Raw genomic sequence first — 26,133 nt, forward strand, 5'->3', positions numbered from 1 at the left:
TTGGCATTAATTGTCTAGGACTGAGTGGTGGCCGTACCCTTTGAAACAGTCATTTGTGTTGTCTGGCATAGCACTACTAAAGTGTGGTCTGTTACTGTCCGTAGAGATAAGGACCTTGTACCAGAATATAAATCAAAAATATCACTAAGCATCTGTTTAGTTCAGCTGACATTTCTGTGATTGCATGACTTTCTTGAATGTGTTGATTTATATTCTGGCACAGTCTTGTCAAGGATTGGCATTTTGAGCAGCACTGATAACTGTAGCTTGTAAATATTTGAGTTTGCAATCCCTGATTTTCACAGTTCCTTTGAAATGCCAGCGCAAAATAACATTCAGAAGTTGTAAGACAATCATTATGCTAATATATACTGCCCTTAATACTATGCATAAGATTTGTTTTTATAAAAAAAAAACTGGTTTTTATAAGGCACCTAATTATTATGTTTCTTTGATAGAAAAATTCACAAGTTTCACATTTCAGAGTTTAAGACTTTAAATGATACTGGGATATTTTCTTTTTGTGTGTTTTGCAATGAAGTTTGGTGATAGATTGGGCTACTGTTGTAGAATAAAGGACCTGAATTTATTTGAATGCCTTAGTGTAGTACTCAGATGTTTAACTTGTGAAATTTGACTCTCCTTGCTGTGTCATTGAAGGAAATGGAGCTGACCCATTTTGTCACACACTTGTGACAGGAGTAAAATGCAATACGCTTGTTAGCATAAAACTAATGTTTTGTTCTGTTTTTTTTACAGGTTTCATAGCTTTTTATTGCTACATCATTTAATCTTGTTGATCCTGAACTTGTACTGCTTTTAAATTGAGGAAGAAATACAAAGGTGGAATGATTTTTTTTTTTTTAATGTAAAAACTGATTAAGGAGTTGCTGTGCAATTGAATGAAATAAATCTGTTCATGGTTCTTGCCCATGGATTAACTCTGTTTTATCAGCCCCACAAGCGGCAAAATTGTTAGATATCCGGTTCCTCTGAAACCCTGCTGGCGTTGTGGTAAGAGCTGTGGCTGCTAGCCAAAAGCTCGGCAGTTCAAATCCACCAGGTGCTCCTTGAAAACCATATGGGGTAGTTCTGCTCTATTCTATAGGGTCACTATGAATCGGAATCGACTCGTCGGCAGTGGGTCTGTCTGGGTCAGTTCTTCTGATGTCTAGGAATAGATTTAATACCCTTTTAAATAGGCTTAGTATATTTTAATGAGACTTTTTATTGCTGGCTTATATTTATGTATATAATAAGCTTCCATTTCCACTGTTCAAAAAAAACTATTCTTTTAAAATATTACCAGTCCCCACCTAAACGAAAGCCAGTGACTTTAAAAGTTATTACCTTCCTTGACCTCGCGCCAGCATTTTGTATTTTTGACCATTCCTGGCCAGTTGCTTTCTTTCTCTCCTTTTTTTTTTTTTTCCTTGATTAGATTCCTTAATACTTTCTTTTTGGAAAAACATAATAAAATACTTAGCTCTTAGATTTAGTTCATTCATGTCATTGTATTCTTTTTCTAATACTTTATAGTTTTTAATTTGTTCCTTTTGCTTTCCTTCAATTTCTCTTGTTCTTTTATTTCTCTTTTAAGTTAGATGCTTCGTTTCCATTCTTTCTTGTTTAGTAAGCTAAGTATTTAAGTTTTTGAATGTTCCTAGATAGAGCTTTTGCTCTATCCAAGATTATTTTAAAATTGTTGTTTTGATTTCATCTTAGATTTGAGAGTTGTTGAAGAGACTACTTGTGTACTTACAGGTCGTGGGTTGTGTGTTTCTGTATGACTGTTTTCTAGGTTTGGTGATAATGTTTGATTATAACATCATGATCAGAGAGTATTTTCTGTACCATTTCTACTTTATTGAGATTTTTCTGTATGGTTAAAAAGGGTTGACTTCTATGCAGGTTTTCATGGGGGAACTGAAAAGAAGATGTATTGTCTTGTTTTTTAGGATTTAGAGTTTAATATGTCTCTTAAGTCAGCCTTACTAATTATGCTATTTAGATCTTTCATAATCTTGCTTGTTTTTGACTGGTTCATGTCCTGAGAGGTGTGTTAAGGTCTCCTACCACTGATATAACCAAAACCAAACCCATTGCCTACCAGTCGATTCCAACTTATAGCGACCCTGTGGGACAGAGTAGAGCAGCCTCATAGAGTTTCCAAGGAGAGGCTCGTAGATTCAAACTGCCAACCTTTTGGTTAGCAGCCATACCACTTAACCACTATGCCACCAGGGTTTCCACGACTAATATGCATCTATATTTTTCCTTGCATTTTCTGTTGTTCTCGCTTTATGCATTTTAGTGCTCTTTTTTTGGTACATAAATATTGACAATAATTCTTTGTGGTTTGCATCCTTTGCAATGGACCCTTCTTGATCTCATTTAATGCTTTTTGTTCAAACTTTAAGGTTATCTGTTTTTTTGTAGTAAGATCCTGACCCCAGCTTTTTTTTTTATTGCAGTTGTCTGGTATTCTTTTGTTTAAGCTTTCATTTTCAATCTTTGGATCTGTTTGTTTTAGGCATAGTATTTGTTTACAGCATAGTTTATTGCAGTCAGTTGGTTTTGTCTTTGTGATCTCATCTGAGAGTCTTTTTTATAACTTACCATTTACATTTATCCATTTCACTTTTGTTTTTTTTTATGTTGTGCTTTGTTTTTATTGCTTCTTTTGTTTTTTGCCTTATACCCTGTGATCTGTTTTCTTTTTCCCCTCTCTCATTTGAGTCTATTTTGATAATTTTAAGATTGGTGTTGTTTTTTTTTTTCTTTTAGTGGTTATTTTCATAAATATAACTTTATATCATGTGCCTCCACCTCTAAGTCTTTAAACGGTACCTATTGACTATTATTATCGACAATAACAAAATTACATACTTTCATTTCCTTCTACTTCCCTTTCCTTTACTACCTGATTTTGGTTGATTATATCATTTTCCTAATTCGTCCAGCATTTATATTCTTAAATGTACACTTATATTTCTGTTACTTAATTTATCAACTTTAAATGAAATCTTTTGACTCCATATATAAAAGATAAAGAAACCAATGTACTTAACTACCATTCCTTTCCTAGGTTCCCTAAGGGACCCCCCCAGGTAGTTTAATATGTTGATTTCTTATATGCACTTATATGTACATTATCATGGTTAATAAATGTTTACATTCTCCTTTGTAGCCTCAGTTCACAGGTGTTTTAGTCTTAGCGCTCTGGTTAAAACAGCTTCAGTGTTCATTGCCAATCCATTTGTCTTAGTTTCTTCATTTATCTCTTAATTGAGCTTTTTTCCATTAGAAATTTGTTCAGGAAGGACTCATGGGAATTATAAATCTTGAATTCTTGCATGCTCAAAGTGTTTATCTGCTGTCATTAGACTTCAAGTACAGTTTGCCTGAGTATAAACTTGTTGTCACTCTTTTTTCCCCTCAGAGCTTTGTAAACAATGTTCTTTTGTCTTCTGCTATTGAATGGTGCTGCTCCACACCCACCTCCTTCAAAGGTGATTTAACTTTTTTTCCTAGCTGTGGAAAGGATTTTTTTTTTCTTTAATCCTTGAGTTCTAGTAACTTTTCTAGGATAAGTGTTGGTGTTGCTAATTCTGTATTGGATTTTCTGGGGACATGGTAATTATTCTATTTCGGGAACGTTATCTTGAATTGTATCTTTGAATATTTCTTTGTTCCACTTGTTTGGTCCTCTTATTTGGGAACACCAGTTACGTATATGTGGGATCTCCATTATCTGCCTCCCCCATATCATTTTCTCTAATTTTTTAAACTTTTCTTTTTTTAAAAATAGATCTTTTAGAGCAGTTTTAGGTTTATAGAAAAATTGTACAAAACGCTGTTTTCCTTTTTAAGCTTTCTTCCATTTTATCTCTTCACAGAAGTATAACTCGCATATGATAAAATCCACCCTTTTAAATTGTACAGTTCAGTGGTTTTTAGTATATTGACAGGATCATGCAAATATCATCTCATTTCAGAATTGCATGCTTTTTTTAGTCGTGTTTTCTTTGTCTCTTTCTGTCCTTCTCGATGTATTAGATGGTGTCAGTTTGTCTCATTATTAGTGATGTTAACTATAATCATTAGTTAAGGTGGTATCCATTAGATTTCTTCATGGTAGAGTTACTGTTTTCCCTTTATAATTGATAAGTAATTTGTGAGGAACTACTTCAGATCATGTAAATATCCTGTTGCCTGTCAAACTTTTATCCACTACTTTTAGCATCCACTGATGATTCTTAATAAAAAACCCTTATTACTATGGTTGTTGCCAAGTAGTAATTTTCGAACTCCTTCATTACTTTTACATTTGTCAGTTGTCATTCTGTTGTAATTAAAAGCTGTCCCTTCCCCCCAATTTACTTACTTATTTATTATAAGTATGGACTCATATACTCTTCTTTTATTCTGTGGATTCTAATCCCTTGGTAGTATTGTCCCAGATTTGGCCGGTGGGAACCCCCTCAAGCAGGCTCCAGTGTGTTTTTTTTTTTTGAATAGTATTTTGTTGTATTTTCAGTAGACATGTATGCTGCAAAACCGGTTCCCGTTCAACAATTCCTGTGAATATTGTTCAGTGACATTGGTTACATTCTTCACATTGTATCAATGTTCTCATTATTTCCATTCTACATTCTTCACATTGTATCAACGTTCTCATTATTTCCATTCTAGTTGTTCCATTCCCATTACCTTAGTCTCACATCCCTCCAACCTTCTCATCTATGCTTTAGAATATTTGTTGATCATTTGGTCTCATATAGATGATTTTTTAAAAGCACCCAGTACTCAAGGGTGATATTCATTACTTTATGAGTTAACCTACTATTTAGCTAAAAGGTAACTTGAGGGGATAGTTTTGGCTCAAGGCTTAAACATATCTCAGGGCAGTAATCTTAGGGATGGCTCCTGTCTTAGTGAGTCCAGTTAGTCTGGGTGTTTTGAGAATTTGAAGTTCTGAACCATATTTTCTCCTTTTCTATCAGGATCCATTTATCATGGTTCTGATCAGAAAGTATGGTTGTAGTAGCCAGGCACCATATAGTTCTTCTGGTCTCAGGGTAGAGGAAGCCGTGGTTCATGTAGACAGTTAGTCCTGTAGACTGGTTCCTTCTCTGAATCTTGGGTTTTTTCTTTCTCTTTTGCTCCAGATGAGTAGTGGCCAATAGTTGTATCTTAGACGACCACTCACGAGCTTTCAAGACTCCAGATGCCACTCACCAGGCTAGGATGTAGAACATATACTTTATGAACTGTATTTATGCCAGTTGATCTAGTTACATAAGACTATGATCCTAAGTCTTCAAACCAAGAAAACTAATTCCATGAAGTAATTGGTTATGTCTAAGAATTATCAGATTCTGTGGTCTTTATTTGTTTTATTATATATTTACATATGTTCATATATATACATGCATGCAAGCACTTACGTAAGTATACTCGTTTGTGTATACACATATATATACCTATCTAGGGTTGTTAGGAGTTGGAATTGACTTAACAGCAACAGGTTTGGGGTTTTGTTTTTTAATATATGCATACCTACATGTACATACTTGTATTTTGGTTGTTGTTTCAAAATTATATCTAGCATAACATTTGCCAAAACTTCTTTTATGTGCGTGTAACCTAGGGGCATTAGTTACCTTGGTTAAGCTATGCATACTTCTCTCACATATAGTGCCATCTTTCCCATCACCGTTAATAAAAAGCAACTAATGTCTAGAGAATGAATTCTCCTGTCCCCTCACCTCCACCCCTGGTAACCACCAGTGAACATTGATCTCTGCATATAGCTGTTCTTATCATTTTATAAAAGTGAGATTGTATGATAGTCGTCCTTTTGTGATTGACTTATTTCGCTTAGTATAATGTCCTCTAGGGTCATCCATGTTCTAAGATGTTTCGGGAACTCATCTGTCTTTATGACTGTGTAGTATTTCATTGTATGTATGTACCACATTTTGCTTATCCATTCATCCATTGATGGGCACTTAACTTGTTTCTGTCTTTTGGCTCTTGTGAATAGTGGTGCAGTGAACATAGGCGTGCATATGTCTGTTCAAGTCTTTTCTGTTAGATCTCTAAGGTGTATACCTAGGAGTGGATTTGCTGGATCGTAAGGTAGCTCTGTTTCTGATGTTTTGAGGAATCACCATGTTGTTTTCCATAGTGGTGGTACTATTTTAAATTCCCATCAGCAGTGGATAAAGGGTCTCAATGTCCCCATATAATCGCCAATTTTTTTTTTTTTTTAATCAGTGTCATTTTAGCAGAGGTGAGATGGTATCTCACTGTAGTTTTGATTTGCATACCTCTAAGGGCTAATGAACGGAAATTTTTTTTTTTTTAAGGGCTAATGAACGGAAACCCTGGTGGCGTAGTGGTTAAGTGCTACGGCTGCTAACCAAGAAGTCGGCAGTTCAAATCCGCCAGGCACTCCTTGGAAACTCTATGGGGCAGTTCTACTCTGTCCTATAGGGTCGCTATGAGTCGGAATTGACTCGACGGCAGTGGGTTTTTTGGAAGGGCCAATGACAGAGGACATCGTTTCATGTGTTTATTGTCTGTTTGAATGTCCTCTTTGATGAAGTATCTATTCAAGTCCTTTGCCTACTTTTTAATTGGGTTATTTGCCTTTTTATTGTTGAGTCCAGTGTCCTTTTGACAACCCCATCTTTCTTGGAGCGTGTGTTATTTTCTGGTACAATAAACTGTTCCACACTTACCTTGTACTTTCCCTGTTTCAAACCTGAAACAGCTCTTTATGCAAGGAACTGTGTGATTCCTTTTTGTAGGGAGTGGTATTTGGAAACCAGTGAGCACTGGGTGTGCTCATCGCTATAGGAGTGTCATTGCTTCTAGGCTCCTGTTACATCTCTTGGGTTTCACTGTAGTTATCTTCTGTTTGATGTATGTTACTTCAGAGTTTTATTCTTAACCCCTTCCATTTTGTATCCCTTCTGTATTCCTGAGGTGTAATCACTCTTTCCACTAGTTATTTTACTATGAAAGTTACGTTTTTCCAAACAATTTTTAAGAGTAGATATGCCATGTCATCTAATAACTTCTGTTTGTATGTTCCTTAATATGTGTTCAATATTGTTGCCCGTATACTCGACATCATATAGCAGAAAAATAAAGAATTTGTTGGGGGTCAGACTGGAGAATGATAGAAATGCTTACTATTGTTTGGTTATTTCATCTGTTTTCAGTAACTGTTCTTTCAGGTCTCTCTAATTTGCTGTTCAAATATTTAAGTGACTGCCATCGTGCTGGAGCCCTGGTGGCATAGCGGTTAAGATCTCGGCTGCTAACCAAGAGCTTTTTCTGGTAAAATAAACTGTTCCACACTTATCTTGTACTTTCCCTGCTTCAGACCTGGAGCAGCTGTTTATGCAAGGAACCACCAGCTGCTCTTTGGAAACCCTGTGGGGCAGTTCTGCGCTGTCCTGTAGGGTCGCTATGAGTTGGAACCAACTTGATGGCACCTAACAACAACTATAACCATTGTACTAGTTGTTAGCATTCTTCAAGTTACAGAATTTTGGCTGGAACGACCCTTAAGTTATTGGGTCCAATCACTTAATTTTACAGATGGAGAAACTGAGGCCTAAGAACTGAGGTGACTTGCCTAAGTTCTTGACTATTTTGTTGCAGAGCCAAGATCAGAGTCTAGGTCTTCCATCTCCCGTACCAGAACATTTTTGCTGTGGGTGATATAGGGAACTTGGGTCCATGGTACCTACCTGAAGTTTCCACTGTAGCTGGGTGAATACCACACTCCTTTTATCTTGCCAGTCAAGCATCTGAGAATGGAGCTTTTTAAAACGGTGGTCATTTAATGACCAGGAAGGGAACTGCAGTGCAGTGAATTACTTAATATGGCCCTTATAGCCATGCATGGTCTTGTGACTCCTACAAAATTATTGGGTGGAACTCTGCAAATAAAGTGCTTCTGGCCCACCAAGGAGATTGGATAGCATTGCTAATAATGCAAATAAGGTGCATAACATCCCTGTGGGAGTGGGGCCATGCAAATAAAGGTATATGGAACCCTAACAAGAGGATTGGTCAGTTTTGCCATTCTACTAGGCTTAAAAGAAAGCCAATCCCAGAGTAGAGAGGGGACCTCACTGCCACCAAGAAAGAAGAGCTGGGAGTAGAACACATCCTTTGGACCCAGGGTCACTGCTCTGAGAACCTCCCAGGCCCAGGAGACAGAGCTGTTACACAGGAGATGACATAAGACAGTGAGAAGCAGTGGCAGAGAAATGGTAGCAGCAGGATCAGGAGACAGGTGCGAGATGGCACAGTGGACTTTCTGGCCCCCCAAGTGAGGCATCTGCAGTGAGTGTGCCAACCCACCTAGTGAGAAAGTTGAGTGCCTTCGGGCAGGAGGCCTGCTGGTGGAGTGTGGTGCCTCTAGGCACTTATCAGCAGAGCTAAAAGAGCTTTATAACACTTGCCTGAACAGGGCAGAGGCCAGGGCCAAGAGGAACCTGTCCTCTGGAGGCCGAGCGCGAGGGCCTAGGCCCAAGTAGGACCCTGAGGCAGGTGCCTGTCTGTGGGCATGGCCAGAAAAGAAGCTGTCCTGATAGAAGAACTATATCCTGAGTCATTCCTCATTCTAACTTGTAACCTGTTACTTCCCTAATAAACCCTATAACTTAGTACGGTCTGTGAGTTCTGTGTGGCCATTGCAATGAATTATCAAACCCACCAGGTAATTAGAGAGTGCCGTGGGAGGACGACTGGTGTCAGAATTGGGAAAAAAGTTGAAGAGAGGAGGTAGGTTTGACCCTCTACCTCATAGAAATGAGTTTTGGGCTGATGCTGATTCTCTCTTCCCCCTTGTAATATTAGTGGAGGTCCGATGGCGCCCCTCAGTTTTACAGGAATAGAAAAGGAGATTGGGGAGATCAGAAGTTGTTTGAGGATAGCCAGCTGTCTGATTATACAACTTCAGACCAGAATTCTGAGCAAAGCTCTTCCTGCCTTTCACAGTTCAGTCTCTACTGGCTTTCCGCTCTTTCTTCTCCTCATTGCCCTGTTTATAAATAAAGACTGTTAGTTTTCTTTTTAATATTTTCAGTGTAGCATCATTTTTAACATTAAAAATATTGGTTCAAATGTCTTAAAAAGCTAAACGTAAATTTGACATATGGTCCAGCAGCTCTTCTTTTTGATACCTGCACAAGAGAAATGAAAACATATTCCCACGAAAAGACTTGTACGTGAATGTTCATGGCAGCATTGTTCATAGTACCCAAAAGGTAGGAGCAACCCAAATATCTCTCAGCTGGTGAATGGATAAGCAAAATGTGATGTAGCCATACATTAGAATACTATTTGGCGATAAAAAGGAAAAAACTAGTGATACATGCTACTACATGGATGAACCTCACAAACATTGTGCTAACTGAAAAGAATCCACACAAAAGACATGTTATGATTTCATTTTTATGAAATGTCCAGAAAAGGCAAATCTGTAGAGTCAGAAAAGTACATTAATGGTTACCTAGGCCTGAGGATGGAAACAAAGAATGACTTCATATGGGCATGATGTTTCTTTTTGGTGTGATGGAAATGTTCTAAAATTGGATTGTGGTGCACAAGTCTGTGAATATACTTGTAAAACAATGGGAGTAGTAGCAGTGTCAGAACCTGTCCAACTTCAGGGGAGATAATGACCAGGATCAGCCCGAAGCTGATTACCATGAGGTGGATGTCAGACATACCTCCACTCTCCAGCCTTTCTACCAGTTCTGACATCAGCTGTCCTTCCCACAGAACTCACAGACCATACCTACAGTTAAGTTGTTTATTCAGGAAGTAATAGGGTACAAACTCAGGATCAGGAGGCATGTAGGCAAAGTCTCCCTTCTTTAGTGCAGGACAGCTCTCAGCCAAATGGCCTCCTCTCAACACCCTCAGGACAGGCTTCTCTTGGCTCTGCCATCTGTCACCACCAACTCTTCTGCAAGGACCCCTGCGGGGCTGTTGCCATTGGCTGTGCTGCTGGGCCCCTTCTGGGCCTCTCTTTGTTTTTAGTATTACAGTCCCTTGACCTCTGTTACAGCTCTTTGTGGAGGTTCCTTGCCTCTTCTCTCTTTTTGCTGCTTTTCCTCTTCCTTCTGCTTCTCTTCCTGCTTCTTTCTGTCTGGAAAACCTCTGTGGGTTGGCTGCATATATACACAACTCCTTGTCAATTTCAAGGCACAGCCCTCCCTTCCCAGCAGGGCCGCAAAGTGACCAGTCCTCTCTCAGTAGGCCACAAACACTTCATTTGCATAGTGGGCTACAGATAACTTCATTTACATAGTCTATTGACCAATCCCTATGAGGTACATACCAATCACAGGACAGGCTGCCACCCAGGACCAGACAGAAAGTATGAAACCACAAGTTGTTTACAGCTTACTCAGGAAATGGCATGCAATCTGGACCAAGTAACAAATCTTCTGGGGCAGAAAACTAGGGCAAAGGTAACTCCTCCAGGTTTAGGTGAAAAATTTCTCAAACTGTTTTTCCAAAGACCCAAGGTGAAAGGTCACATAAAGGAACTCAGCCACAATATTAAAAACTATTGAACTGTACATTTACAGGTGAATTTTATGATATGTAAATTATACCTCAGAAAAGCTGTTAAGGAGCCCTGGTGGTGCAGGGGTTAAGTGTTCTGCTGCTAACTAAAAGGTGGGCGGTTCAAATCTACCAGCCATTCCTTGGAAACCCTATGGGGCAGTTGTACTCTGTCCTATGGGGTTGCTGTGACTTGATGACAATGGGTTAAACCTGTTAAAAATAGCTGCATTTTAAATTTGATGTCTGTAATATTTATTTTGTTATATATATGTATTTTATCCTATATCCATTTTTTAATACTGTTATACTGGCCTCTTTCTACTTTTAAGTATGATTTTTTAAGGAAAGCTAATGTCAGATGATGTTAATGATAGTAATAAAAATATCTAGCATTTACAGAGTAGTTACTGTGTACCAGGCATTATGCTAAGTACTTTTCACAGATTATCTCACAGCAGTGCTATGATACAGATACTATTATCCCCATTTTACTGATGAGGAAACAGGCTCAGAGAGGTTCAATAGCTTGTCCAAGGTCACATGGCTAGCGAGGAGGCAATTAGACAGAAAATTGAACAGAGACAGTCTTAATCTCTATGCTCCATGTATGGAAATGTCATGTTTTTGGTGGAAAATTATACTGCCTTTCATCTGCTGTGACAGTGTGAAACACCCATATGTATGCCACTTTGCTGAACATTCTCCACAGCTATTTGTCTGTGATCGTTATAGGAAATTCAGGTGGGTGTTTGGTATTTCTTGGCTGCCAAATAAATCTTACTAACCAGTTTTACTTCTTTTTCTCTACCCCTCAGTCTTAATTTTAAAGACCCTGAAGCAGTCAGAGCTCTGACTTGTACTCTCCTAAGGGAAGATTTTGGACTTTCTATTGATATCCCGTTAGAGAGGCTAATTCCCACAGTTCCTTTGAGACTCAACTATATTCATTGGGTAGAAGATCTGATTGGTCACCAGGACTCTGACAGAAGTACTCTCCGAAGAGGAATTGATATAGGTATGTGGTTTTTAATTCTTGGCTTAACATAAATTTCATAAATTTTGCAAGGTCCAACCTTTGTAAACCCCTGTTGGCTATCGTTGTGTGAAAGAAGCTGGCTACAGATATTACTGTTCTTACTTGCTATACCTGGGCTTTTCTGCCATTGGTTTCTCTTGAGAAGGAATTGTCAGTAAACAGGGAGCAAGGGGAAAAGAGAGGTGCAGAATGAGAGAAGGACTCTTATTTTCTTTTCGGATTTTGGTGTTGATGTCTGCATTTAACAGACATTATTTTCCCTCTGAATTATTTGGTGTTAGTGTAGTAATCCCCATGTTGGGGTTTTGCGGTGGTTATTTAATCAAAGATCATGTGGACTTGAATACTTTCAGGAGTTTCTTGGTTGATTATTGGTAGAGGATACTTAAACCAAAATTAAAGGGAGGAAAAAGTCATCAAGTAAGATACTCTTTTAATTGTAAACTTTTACAGTGGAGGAGACTGTCCTGTTTGATTGACTTGGGAGAGTAATTGGAGATGGAACCAGGGTAGGTTTAGTAATTATGAGTGTATGTTTGTCATAGCCAGTGTTTTCATTTTTTAATATTTAAAAAATTCTTTGATTTTTACTAGTCCATTATAGGAAAGATTGAATTAAAAGCTCTGTGCCTCTATTTCTAAATATAGTATAGTTAATAGAAATCACAATTTCTAGATAGTAGTAAATGTTTACCTTTGACATTTGTGTGAATTTTCATTTAACGTTTTCCATCTTCATCTTACATGACCTTTCACCAGCATTTATTGACCACTTCTTTCCCCTTCATGCACTCTTCTCCTTTGGCCTCCATGACACCAGCCTCCTCTGACACTTCTGGTCGCTCTTCTCTCCTTTGTAGATAACCTTCCTGTGTCTGGCCATGAGGTATTGGGAGTCTTTACTTGAGACTCAGTCTTTAGCCCTTTTCTCCTCTCATCCAGTACTCTACCCCTAGGCAATTTTATCCACATCTGTGACTTTATGTTCCACCACCATGCAAGTATCTCACGAATTTATATATTCCTCCAACTTAGATTACTTTTCTTGAGCTCTGTTCCCATATATCTGAAAAACTTGGATATCTCAAAAACATTTCAGTTCCGTCTGTGTCCAAGATCAAACTCATATTCTTTCTTTCTAACCCTGACCTTCCTTTGTTCCTTATTTTAGTGAATCAACTGCAGTCCACCCATCTGTGCAAACCAGAAACCCGGGAGTCATCCCTGATATTTACTTCTCCACATTCTCAGTGTCTTGTCTGTCGTCGTTGCCTGTTAATTTTCTCTCTTAAATGTTTCTTAAATCATCTACTTCTCTCTGTCTGCAGTGCTACCGTTCTAGTCCAGGTCACCAACATGTCTCACCTGGTCTCAGAATAGCTTCTCAACTCACCTGCTCTCTACTACTATGTTGCCCCTCATTCCATTCTCTGTTCTGTGTCCAGAAAATATATAAAACTCCTATCTGATCACAGCTTTACCACTTAATGGCTTCCCACTTTTTTCTGTGATGAACACTGAAAACCTTGACGTAGCCTGTTAAAATCTTCGTGGTCTCATCCTTGCCCTCCTCTCTATGCCTCATCTTACATGATTCTCTTCCTTGTTTTCTGCACTTGTCTTTTAGTTCTTCTGATAATGCATTATGACACCAAGCCTTTATATGTGTTCCTTCTATCTGGAACTTCTCCACCTTTACCTGGTTACTTCTCACTTATTCTATAGTTGTCAAGCCTTATTTTCTCAGGAAAGCTTCTCCAGTATAAGCCACGTTCTTTGCTTATAAGCTTTCAGGAGACCACGCTTTTTATTTCATGACACTTGTTTTAGTTTTCAGTTGCATTCATTTGTGTGATTATTTGATTAATGTCTGTGTTTGCCGCTAGATTGCGAAGTACAGAGCCTGTGATTTTTTGTTGTTTGCTTACTGTCGTATCCCGAGGCCTAGCAACATTGGTGGCCTATAGTAGGGATCCAGTAATTTGTTGAATGTTGTTGGATAAGTACATTATTTTTTGAACATTTAAAATTCTGACCACCCTGTATGAGCTAAGCACTATGTAAAAATGATGGAGTTTAGCAAAGTTCCTGCCTTTTTACTTACACGGCAGACAACTGGGTGATAGGTTATAGACAGCTTTGAAAGCGTAAGAGCCTGTTTGGTATTGATTTGATTTTCATTATGCCCCAAACTGTCTAAAATAACACTTGGGGATATAGGAGGTTAATGAATTTTAGCTCTTCACAAGGGGTACTTCTTGCTGAAATCATATTGATTCTAATTAGGATTTTCTATATAATTTTCCCCCAGACTCCATCATCATGCCCCAATTCTATGATTACATGCTTTCCATTTTTGATTATCATTACAAAGATTAATACCCACTTAAAAATGTTATTCAGCTTTGTAAGTGTACTAGAATGTTCGATTACAAGTCTTTTGGTCTTGGGAGTTGAGAAATTTGACTTTTTTGGGCAGGGGGGACAGGAGTATTTTACTTGCATTTATTATTCTGGAGGTACCTGATCTTTGGATGGCTGAAAGAAAGTGTACTTTTCCTCTTTTTCCTCCTTCTTCTTTTTGCTTTTAAACAAAATCGAAGTATAGGGAGGCAGGTGTATGAGAATAAAGGGTCTGAGATCTAGTCTGAATATTTGTTCCTGCAGAATTGAGAGTGCTACTTAAATATTCCTGTCCTGAATAACTCTTGGCTTACCAGAATGGCTAGCAGGGAACCAGGATGTGGTCCAGGTGAAAACAGCCCTTGAGTGGCTGATATACCTGGCTACTGTGGCCCTTGGAAAGAAACACTGGCTTTCCTTCTGTTGAATATACACCTCAGGATCTCGTTAGTCAAGGGTTGTAAAAGCAGTATTTGTGGATAGTTCAGTACAGGGCCAAGGGATTCTACATTGAAGACCAAACTCAAGCTGTCAGAGAGGGATTTTTGCCTGGAGTGTTTACCTGTGAATATTTCCCTTGAAACTATGGTGAGGCAAGCCAATGATTTCCAGTGTTTTGGATCCGAATCAAGTATTTTTCCATCTCTCCACATCTGAGAAATATGTTCTGTCTTTAGTTTTTTTTTTTTTTAACTTCTGGTTTCCTTCAAGTGACAAGTTAAATTTGGGGAATTTGGCAGTTTAATATTATATAGTGTTATATCCTGTGTATTTTTTTCTGACTTTGGAGAGTAGATTTTACATTGATCTGTTTTAAGATTTTACTTTGGTGTTTTAATAGCATTGCTCTCCTTTAGAAAAATGGAGTTTTGTGTAGGATTTAAAATGGAGACTTTTAATAAAATGAGTTTTGACCATTCCCAATCAGTCATGTATTCCCTGACCACTAATCATGTACCCTTTTCACTTGGTATACAGTATACAAAAAGGGGAAAAAGCAAGGCTTCTCTTCTCTAGGAAGCGTGAGTCTAACGATGAGGTAAGACTAACATGAAGTGACTAGAGCCCCCTGTAGCCACAGCATGTATGGGATCAGGCGCCATCCTGTGATGTACTGAACTGTTAAGATTGTAAGAATTCTGATGATTATTCTCGTCTCTCTGACTGGTGTGTGGATTGAGTTTTGAACTTTTGTTTTACCAGGTACTGGGGCATCCTGCATCTATCCTTTACTTGGAGCGACCTTAAATGGCTGGTATTTCCTTGCAACGGAAGTAGATGATATATGCTTCAACTATGCAAAGAAAAATGTGGAACAGAATAATTTATCTGATCTCATAAAAGGTTAGCTCTGGAATAAATATCCTTTTCAAGCTTTGGTTGTTAACCTGTCTTTATAATTTAACACATTTCATTATTAATTATCTTTTGTTTTAATATACAGACTTTGTTGATTTTTTAAAACCTGGTACATTGTAATTGGAGTTGCTGTTTTGATACCAGAATTAGAAAGAAATGTAGTAAATATATAGTAACCTAGTCAAGATTTTAAAGGGAAAGAAGTCCTACTATTGATGAAGCTATACTATCTTTTTTTTTTTTTTACTTCAGTAGGTAAAAGTAGAAGTAGTCAGATCTCCTTAGTCATCAGTTACTTTTTATCTTTGTGCTTATTACATGTATAAAAGGCTGTTAATTTTTTTTCTCTTCTTAAAGAGGCATTCTGTCTCTTTAAGAAAGAAATAGGCTTTTCTTTCTTTGTTTTTTTTTTTTTTTGGAAGGCTCCTTAGTAGTGTTAAGGACCCCACCTTGGAAATCCTATAGGGCAGTTCTACCCTGTCGTATTAGACCACTGTGAGTTGGAATTGACTTGATGGCAACAGGTTTGGTTTTCTGTTGGTTAGTAGTGTTACACATATCATTGTAAGGGGAGATACTAACATTGTTAATGCATTTATTTTAGTTAGTTATTGCTGTGTAACAAATTCTAAAATTTAGCAGCTTTAAACAGTAAGCATTTATGATCTTATAGTTTCTCTGGGTCAGGAATTGGGGCATGGCTTTGCTTGGTGGTTCTGGTTTAGAGTCTCTTACAAGGTTGCAGTCAGGATGTCAGCTTGAGCTGCAGTTATCTGAGGACTTGACTGGGGATAAAGATTTGCTACCAAGATGGCTCACATGACTGTTGGTAGGAAGTCTCAGTTCATTGTCACATGGATCCCTCCATGGGACTGCTTGAGTGTCCTCACGACATGTCACCTGGCTTCCACTAGAGCAAGTCATCCAAGAGATAAAGCAAGGAGGAAGCCACAATGCCTTCTATGACTTAGCTTCAAGTGACACCCTGTCACTTCCATCATATTCTGTTTGATAGGAGTGAGTCACTAAGTCAAGCCTACACTCAAGGAGAGGGAAATTAAACTCTTTCGTATTTGAGTGGAGGAGTGTCGAAGGATTTGTGCACCTATTTTAAAACCACCACAGCATTGTAATAGTTAACAGTTCCTGTTTTTTTCCCCCCAAGTGGTAAAAGTACCCCAGAAGACACTTCTGATGGATGCTCTTAAAGAAGAATCTGAGATAATCTATGATTTTTGTATGTGCAACCCTCCCTTTTTTGCCAACCAGTTGGAAGCCAAGGTAAAATATATTTTACTTTAAAGTAACTGAATATTTATCTAAGTTTGCCTTGCAGAGATAAGAGCAAAGAGCAACTTTTATATTAGAAGCTGTATCAGTTAGGATGCTTTTGATTTCAAGTACCTGACAACCGAATTCAGACTGACTTAACAACAAAGGAAATGTATCGGCTCACATGTGTGAGAAGCCCAGCATTAGTGTGGACTTCAGGAATAACTTGATCAAGAAGTTCACAGTATTAACAAGTCTGAGGCTGTATTTTTCCAGTTTCTCATGGCTCTGACCTGATTTTGGGTTGCTTTTGTTCTCAGACTGGTTTACTTATGGTAAAGTAATATCTAGCAAGGTGGAGGGAGCTCTTTTCTTCCCTAAAGCATTGAACATGAGGTTTTCTTTTGAACCAATTTAGGTCATAGTCCACTCCTGAAATGGGCTTACTGGCTTAGCAAGGAGGTCGCTGTTTTTACTGCCACCTGTCATTTGATTGTAAACAAGTGTTTGATTTAGTCTTTCCAACTTCAAATAAAAAGTGATTTGCTTGTTAATATGGAAAGAGACACATCGGATAAAAAGAACCTATTTGAAAGTAGTGCTGTTAAGATAGCATTGATTTAACCTAAATTTTCCTTCATCCAGTAAATCCTTTATTAATTTAGAGTGAGTATTAATATTAATTAGGTGGGGCTGAGGAGGTATATATGCTTAAAACTTTTGAGAGAATAAATTGTTTCTGAATTCACTCAGATACCCTAAAGTACTGTTTTACATACGTCATAACAAAATAAATTACAGGTGGATAAATTTGGGGAGTGGGTTGACAAAAATTTATTAGCATACCAACATTCCAGATTGGAGTGTAATGTGAAGCGGAACTTAAGAAATCTTAATTCTTGCCCTTGATACAGATAGATAAATTGCAAGAACTGAAATTGTCACACTCTGGAGTACAATTTTTTTTTTAATATTGAGATGCAACATATATACATAAAAGTGCACCTGTAGTAAATATAGGTCATGAATTTTCGAAAGTGAACACTCATGTGAAACCAGCATCCAGATGAAGAAATAGAACATTACTGGTACCTCAGAACTAAATATTTTTTATATAACTTTATTGAGATATAATTCACATATGTACAGTTCACTCATTTAAGGTGTACAATTCAGTGGTTTTTAGTATATTCACAGAGTTGCATAACTATCAACCACAATCAATTTTAGAACATTTTCGTGTTCTAAGGAAACCTTGGTGGTGCAGTGGTTAAGGGCTTGTCTGCTAACCAAAAGGTCTTAGATGAATCCCTGAAACTGTTGCCCTGAGATAATCTTTAAACTCTGAACCAAAAACATCCCCTGAAGTATTCTTAAATCCAAACAAAAACTTAACTAGTAAAAAATGTCTGCCTTAAGCATTATGTTCTTTTGAGAACTATCTATATGGGATCAAATTGGCAACAGCAACTTGAAAGATTAGATAGGAACCTTAGGTGGCAGTGAATGTATGTTAATGGAGGAGGAACAACTCAGAAAAGGAAGGGTAAGAATGATCGTATAACTCGGTGAATGTAATCAGTGTCACTAAATGGCACATGTAGAAACTGTTGAATTGGTGTATATTTTACTATGAAAATTCTCAACAACAACAACAAAATAAATAAAAATAAATAAATAATACTGCAGGGGCCAAATGACTTTTAAATCCTAAATCTAGTATAGTATTTCGGCAGTAAAATTACATGTAACACTGTTACTTAGAGCTAGATTACATTCGGAGACTTGATTCTCAAGGCGTAGGTATTTTTCACCAGAGCTTTTGTGTTGTTCAGGGAGTAAACTCTCGGAATCCTCGAAGACCTCCACCTAGTTCTGTAAACACTGGCGGTATCACAGAGATCATGGCAGAAGGAGGTGAATTAGAGTTTGTCAAAAGGATCATCCATGACAGTTTGCAACTTAAAAAAAGATTACGGTAAGCTGCTCAGTACAACACGGGAATATTCCCTCTACCTTTTCTTGCCCTGTGTAGTTCCAGAGGAAACTGTCATGCAAAGGAAAAGGAATCATAATGTTCTGAAGAATAAACATTAAAGATGGAAAAGGTAGTAGAACCTACAGTCTGCAAAGACCCGGTTTCTGAGGCTGTTCTCGTGCTGTATCATTAACTCATTTGTGTTCCCGGCAATCACTAAACTACATGGATCAGGATGAAAATACCATGTGATTATATTGCTCCCATTAGTAGCGTACTGTGATGGAACAAAACTGATTCAAATATGGCTTTTGATTAGAAAACAGATGGGTTCAAATCTGTCCCATGAACCAGCATAAATTTGTTGCCTAGTCCTTGAAGCAATTTATGTTCTTGGAATCAGTCTCCCAAACAATGACAGATGTGAGGACATTAAGCTGTCACGAACTTAATGAAAGGAAACTGAGTTCACTAACCAGTTCTGTAGGAGGGTTAAGGCTATTCCTTCTCAAAAGCTAATTATTTTGGACAGTACACCTGTCATTAAGCTGCATAAGGTTCTCAAAGAGAGCTATGTCTCTTGCTTGACTTCCCATCCAGCCCCATGTTGTTGAAGTGATGGAGAACGTGGTAGTTCAAAACTAAAGGGACTTTTAACCCTAGGATTTAGCTTTGGGACATAGGGAAGATTTTTTTTTTTTCCTTTTGGATTTATAGATGTTTAAAGCTGCTTAAGAGAAGCCCTGGTGGCACAATGGTTAAGTATCCAGCTACTAACTGAAAGGTTGGCAGTTCAAACCTTCCAGCTGCCCTGCAAGAGGAAAGGCCTGGTGATCTGCTCTTGTAAAGATTACAGCCTAGAAAACCCTATGGGGCAGTTCTACTCCGTCCTGTAGGGTCACTATGAGTTGGAACCGACTCGATGGCACACAACGACAAAGGTGCTTTTCTTAGTAGAAGGCCGATTCAAAAATCAACAGAGTACCTTGATTTATTAAATATGTGTGTGTATTTACATATTTGTGGAAAGCAAGTTTATTTTGGATGACCCACCTCTCAGAAAAGTACACGTCGTTGAAGCCAAAAGTCAATGAATTTTTGCTTTAGATTGATTTTTTCAAAGATACATTAGAGTATGTTGAAGAAGAAAGAGAATTAACTTATACTGAGCATTGAGGAGAGTCTGAGAAAGTAAAATAAACTTAAAGAAGGTAACAGAACACTGAAATGCATGAAAAAAGAAAGCCAGGGCCATGTGGCCCTTTCAGTATGTCAGCTTTTGAGGGGACTAGAGTCCACCAGGAAAATGGACAACTGTCTGTCTGTAGATGACTCTTCTCTTGTTGTTGTTAGGTGCCATCAAGTCACTTCCGACTCATAGCGACCCTGTAGGGCAGAGTAGAACCCCCCCATAGGGTTTCTAGGGAGCGGCTGGTAGATTCGAACTGCCAACCTTTTGGTTAGCAGCTTGAGCTCTTAAACACTTCACCACCAGGGCTGCACAGTATACTTGTGGTTGTTTTTAGGATACTTTTTAACTTATATTACTGAAGGTTTTTATTACTTCCAAAGTCCCGTTTGAACTACGAACTATGTTTTAGAGAAACAAAATTCTAAGGAATAGAAATTGTTTCCGTATGTTCCAAGACTGCATGGCAGGGTAACCCCCACACTGAATGAAAGGTGTAAGTCTGCTAGGAAGGATTCAGTAAGTGTGTGTGTGTGTGTTTGCTAGAGCCTATGATATCTCTGGAGATTTGACCATTTTAAGCTTGATGTCATATATGGGAAATATTACCCAGTTATGATTTATATAAAAACGGGGAACAGCAGTTTTGCCTGTTACTGAAAAGAGAATAGAACAATGTTTTCTGAAAAAAATTGTTTTACTCACAAATCTTGTTCACAGTTTCACATCCTACAATGACTGCTTTCATTTGTACATGTTACTAGTTCATGTCCTCATGTGTATTTTAGGTTGTAATGTTTATACAACTACGAGACATTCAGATTTTAGAGTACTGTGAAAACTGCATATTTTGAAGCTCTAAAAAATAAGGGATTAAAAACAAGTATCTTTTCCTTCCTATGGCTTTTTTTTTTAATTAATATTTATTGTGCTTTAAGTGAAAGTTTACAAATCAAGTCAGTCTTATACAAAAATTTGTATACACCTTGCTATATTTTTTTTGCTATATACACCTAATTGCTTTCCCCCTAAAGAGACAGAACACTTCTTCCCTCCAATCTCTCTCCTCTTGTCCATTCAGGCAGCTTCTAGCCCCCCTGCTCTCTCAGAGAGCTCTCCTCCAGACAGGAGATGCCAGCATAGTCTCATGTGTCTTAACTTGATCCAAGAAGCTCACTCTTCACCAGTGTTATTTTCCATCTCATGTTCCAGTCCAATCCCTGTCTGAAGAGTTGGCTTTGGGAATGGTTCCTGTCTTGGGCTGACAGAAGGTCTGGGGACCATGACCTCCGGGGTCCTTCTAGTCCCAGTCTGACCATTAAGTCTGGTCTTTTTACGAGAAATTGGAGTCTGCATCCCACTGCTCTCCTGTTCTCTCAGGGGTTCTCTGTTTTGTTCCCTGTCAGAGAAGTCATCGGTTGTGGCTGGGCACCATCCAGTTCTTCTCTCAGGCTGATGTAGTCTCTGGTTTATGTGGTCTTTCTGTCTCTTCGGCTCATAATTACCTTGTGCCTTTGGTGTTCTTCATTCTTCCTTGCACCAGGTGGGTTGAGACCAATTGATGCACCTTAGATGTCCGTTTGCTAGCGTTTAAGACCCCAGACAGCACTCTCCAGAGTGGGATGCAGAATGTTTTCTTAGTAGATTTTATTATGCCAGTTGACTTAGATGTCCCCTGAAACCATGGCCCCCAAACTGCCTCCCCTGCTACACTGGCCTTCGAAGCATTCAGTTTATTTGGGAAACTTCTTTGCTTTTGGTTTAGTCCAGTTGTGTTGACCTTGCCTGTTCCAATTTGCTTCTTATTCCTCTCGAATTTTTTTCTTGTTGCCCCAGAAGATGTGCAGAAACTAAGCAGAATTTGTAACATTTTGGGGTGAAATAAGTTAACTGGTCTTAGTGATGGCCCTGAAGGTGGCCCACGCTCTCCTTTAAGATTCAGACCTCTCTTAAGTCATTCTCAGCAGCAGCTACAGTTTTGCATCTTAAAGAATTTTGTAGCTGGAAGGAGCTTGAGAGGTAAAGTTATCTGACTCCTTAGTTATACAGATAAGAAAATGGGGACCCAGAACAGCTGACTCTGGCCTAGTGCTCTTTCCTCTACCCTACATAGCCTCTGCAGCCTCACACTGCAGTTGGACTCTCTAAGTGGATAGCATTTCTGTCACTGGTGAAGATTTGTGAGTGCTTGTCACCCTTTCTTTCACTTTTGTGTCTGTGACCTGAGCTTACTTAATAGCATTTTCTTTTTTGAGGGACTCACTCTCCTAACCTTCTGCATAAATTACCAGACTTTCTTTATCAAACCTTTCATGGTCTCAATTCCACTCTTGTCATTGATTATTAACTCTACAGTTGTTGACCTTTATGGCAATGATTTTATGACTTTCCTAGGTACCAGAGATCTTTCTACTACAGAAGACTAATGCAACACTGGTGTCATCCATTCTTCCTCCTTTTCATTCCCTACCTTCTGCCAAATGGTGGGGTACTTCTTAGGTTTGGGTATAATACACATATTTGGGGATAGGAAATAAATTTAATAATGGTAGAGTCTTTTGAATGTGATTTTTTGTTTTCTCATTGGTAAAATAGGATGATAATAGCTTAAATGAATATATATTTGAAATAATAAGTATCAAATAGGATCATTTTATTTCTTGACTGTTCTAGGAATCCAGTAGATTTAAATGCCATGGTCTGCTGTGTTAGAAGGAAATGTTACAACTATTTCAGTATTTTAAGGTAGAGCTTTCCCCTCCCCCTTTCTCGTGGTTTTTTGTTTGTTTGTTTTTGTTTTTTTAAAACTAGGTGCTAGTACAGTTAGTTACAAGGAGCACTGGGGGCACAAGGGTTAAGTGCTTGGTTGCTAACCAAAAGGTCAGTGGTTCAGACCCACCAGTGCCTTTGTGGGAGAAAAGACTTGGCAACCTGTTCCCATAAAGATTACAGCCTAGAAGACTGTATGGGGCAGTTCCACTCTGTCCTATAGCGTTGCTGTGAATCGGAAACGACTTGACAGCACACAATGACAAGAAATGTAGCTATGAGCCCTCGTGGTACAAACGGTTAAATGCTCAGCTGCTAACCAAAAGGTTGGCGGTTCAAGCCCACTCAGCCTTCTGAGGGAGAAAGACCTGGTTGTCTGCTTCTGTAAAAATTACAGCTAAGAAATCCCTGTAGCGCAGTTTTACTGTCACATGGGGTGGCCATGAGTCGAGATCAACTCAACATCACCTAACAAGTATATTTATAAGGTGCTCTTAAAAAGTAAGCTACAGAGAACAATTACAGATTTTATAATTCAGCTTTTAGTTAATTTTCCAGCTGAGAGACTGTGACCAATTTTAGTATGAACTTTTACCTGCCTTTGTTAAAGGGGAAGCCACCTCAGTTGTTTCCTGGTCTATAAAATTGGAATACGGGTTCCCCCACTATCCGAAAGTAGAGTGTCCTTATGAAACCTTTCGTAAGCCAAAATGGCATAAAGCGAAGAAGCGAGTACCATTAATTTATATGGGAAAATTTTTTGAGCATTTCAGACCCAAAAAATAACCTTAGAAATCATACCAAATAACACCAAAACCTAAGATAACACTAAAATATAGTAAAAGCAGGAATGATGTGATTAATATACAGCCTATATAAAGTCAAAAAAATGTATGTTCAGTGTAGGTTCACTTACCAGAATCAGCAAGACAGCGAGCACACTGGAGGCTGAGAGGTGGTGATGGTGATTATGGCAGCCCCAGTAGCCTAGCCATGGCAGCTTGACACTGAGTGTAGTTCCTAAGGAGCTTGGTGATGCCATTCTCACTGCTTAGGGTGCACATTGCCTCTTGAACAGCTCTCTAGCGGCAGAGCAAACACTGAACGCTGTGTACGCTTTTCGCCTTTTTTTTGTAAAAGGGAAAACCCTTTTCGGATTTCTTTCAGTTAGGGAAAACAGGTACTAATGTAGGTCTTCCGTAAAAGCAAAGTGGTATGAATTGAACTTTTAAAAAGCGAGAGATACCTGTAATTCCTTTTGCAACTGTTACGAAGGTTAAGTGAAATTACTTATGTGAATGTGCTTATAGATTGAAAAGTGCTGGGTGGGTGTTAAATAACATTACTCTTATTTTGTTATAGAAAATTTTGTGATTTTGCTATAGAAAATGAGAAAATATTAATCTCACCCTTCTTGATAAAACTGTTAGCTTATTTTTGGTGCATTTTCTTCTAGCTCGTCCATTTTTACTCACATGGTTGTTCTCATAAATGTAGAGAATTTTGTCTTCTGCTTTTGCGTTTACTTTCTGTCATTGCTATGTTTCTTTGTGGCTAATGATCTGCATGTCAGTCATTTTAAATAGCTTGACAACAGTCCATAATTAATTTCTTCCTTTTTTCACTGTTACAAAGAACACTCCACCTCTCTTGTTTGTCGTGGGGCTGCCATAGATTGATCTGTTGGGACAGTTAGGGTTGAGTATCTTTAACCTTTGGTTTCATCTTTGATTGGGACCCTAAGTAAGGTGTGGATCTCTAAAAGGATTTTTTGAGTATCGTTAGAAAGGCATATACTTCAGCCGTCTACAGAGATACAGCAGGTAAAGATTTACTGGGAGACAGATGGTATACCAGCTTGTTCTCCAGGTAGAGCAGCGTTTTTGCATTTAAAACCTGAAGGAGCGTTTCCCAGTTACGAGCACCGCAGGAGGCAAGTGCTGCTATTCTGATTTTCCTTCCTACCAGAATAGGAGGAAGAATGAATGGTAAGGGGTTCAAGCACCCTGAAAGAAAAGGGGCTACTTTGTTTTTTAAATGAATTAAGTTATGTGCTTTTCATCAACTTAACTTAGGTGTCATGCTTAGTTTTACTGCCTGTGAGGTCTGATATGGCTTCACTCATTGTGACTGCTGTAAGGTCTCAGGGAGAAAAGATTAGATCCAGTGGAGTGGCTCATGCCATGACAAGCTAGCTATATAAACTTTCGTGGCTTTGTCACCTACAGGAAGTAGTCATGGGCAGTTCTGCTTTAGGTGGTCAGAGAGGACAGTTGTTAAAAATCAACTAGCCTGTATTTTGTATACATCAGGCAGTCTTAACAATATCAAGGAATTAAAAGCTTTGGTCCAGCTGCCTTGGAAAAGCTTGTTACAATGTAGTATTTCTTACACATGTAGAACTGTGTGTGAATAAATAAAATGACTCATTAATAAGATACTGGAGCCTTGGTGGTGCAGTGGTTAAGTGTTTGGCTGCTAACCAGAAGGTCAGCAGTTTGAATCCACCAGCCACCCTTTTGAAACCCTATGGGGTAGTTCTACTCTGTCCTACAGCGTTGCTGTGAGTCAGGATCGACTCGATGGCAATTTTTTTTTTTTTTTTAATTAATAGGAACATAGGATAAAAGTTAATTTTAGCCATGCAGATTTGGAATTTGTAATAGTTTGCATTCAAATTTTGAGATCAGGCAGACACTAGGGCTGCTCTGGTGACTCTCTGGGGTTGTTTATTCTGGTAATTTAATTACCATAGGTGTTTTTAGAGTAGGTTAACGCCCCTCACACTCCCAAACGTCTGCTTATATCTGTTTTTCTATATTACACTTGGGTTTAAGGTTTAGATTTAAGAAAAAGTAGGGCTGTGGTGGCATAGTGGTTAAGTGGCTGCTAACCAAAAGGTCGGCAGTTGTAATCCACTATGCAATTCTTGGAAACCCTGTGGAGCAGTTCTGCTTTGTGCTGTAGGGTCACTGTGAGTTGGAATCAACTTGATGGCATTGAGTTTTTATATTACACTGCAGTTTAAGGTTTTGATACAAGAAAAAATAATTATGTCTAAATAACCATTCCCCACGAAAAAGAAGCGGGGCCCCTTGGAAAAATGGTTGGTCTCAGGGCTGGGTCAGGATGAATGTAAGATGACCCTGGAATACCTTGTAATACCAGGAAGTAAGAAAGTGCTCAAAAAATGATTTGTCAAAAGGACATAGGAGCCAGCTGGAAGGGCTCCTGTTGGGCCCAGTCTGAGCTTCAAAATGAATAATGACAATGGTGGATTATAACCTCATTGAATAAAGGAAATAAATGAAATAAAGGGGATAGAAGAAAAGGACTTCCTTACAGTAGAGTGCCAACTAATAAATGTAGAAGAAATAATTGTTGTTAGTTGCTGCCAAGTTGATTCCAGCTCACGGTGACCCCATATATGCAGAGTAGAACTGCTCCATAGGGTTTTTTTAAAAGGCTGCGACTTTTCAAAAGCATATTCCTAGCCTTGTCTTCTCAGGTGCCTCTAGG

At 38.5% G+C, this 26,133-nt stretch overlaps 1 protein-coding gene across 2 annotated transcripts in view; it reads left to right on the forward strand.

Moving 5' to 3' along the window:
* METTL16 (methyltransferase 16, N6-methyladenosine) overlaps nt 1-26,133 on the forward strand; it is a 79,516-nt gene that overhangs the window by 24,825 nt on the left and 28,558 nt on the right. For both annotated transcript variants that reach the window (XR_007513983.1, XM_049859306.1), the window contains exons 3-6: nt 11,424-11,623; nt 15,251-15,391; nt 16,572-16,687; nt 18,514-18,656. Coding sequence is in view for 1 of the 2 variants with exons in the window: in XM_049859306.1 (XP_049715263.1) it covers nt 11,424-11,623; nt 15,251-15,391; nt 16,572-16,687; nt 18,514-18,656 (600 nt within the window). In the remaining variant the exon portion in view is untranslated. The remainder of the gene's footprint in view (nt 1-11,423; nt 11,624-15,250; nt 15,392-16,571; nt 16,688-18,513; nt 18,657-26,133) is intronic.

The sequence above is a fragment of the Elephas maximus genome, chromosome 19 (assembly GCF_024166365.1).
Source record: "Elephas maximus indicus isolate mEleMax1 chromosome 19, mEleMax1 primary haplotype, whole genome shotgun sequence".
NCBI classification, from domain to species: Eukaryota; Metazoa; Chordata; class Mammalia; order Proboscidea; family Elephantidae; genus Elephas; species Elephas maximus.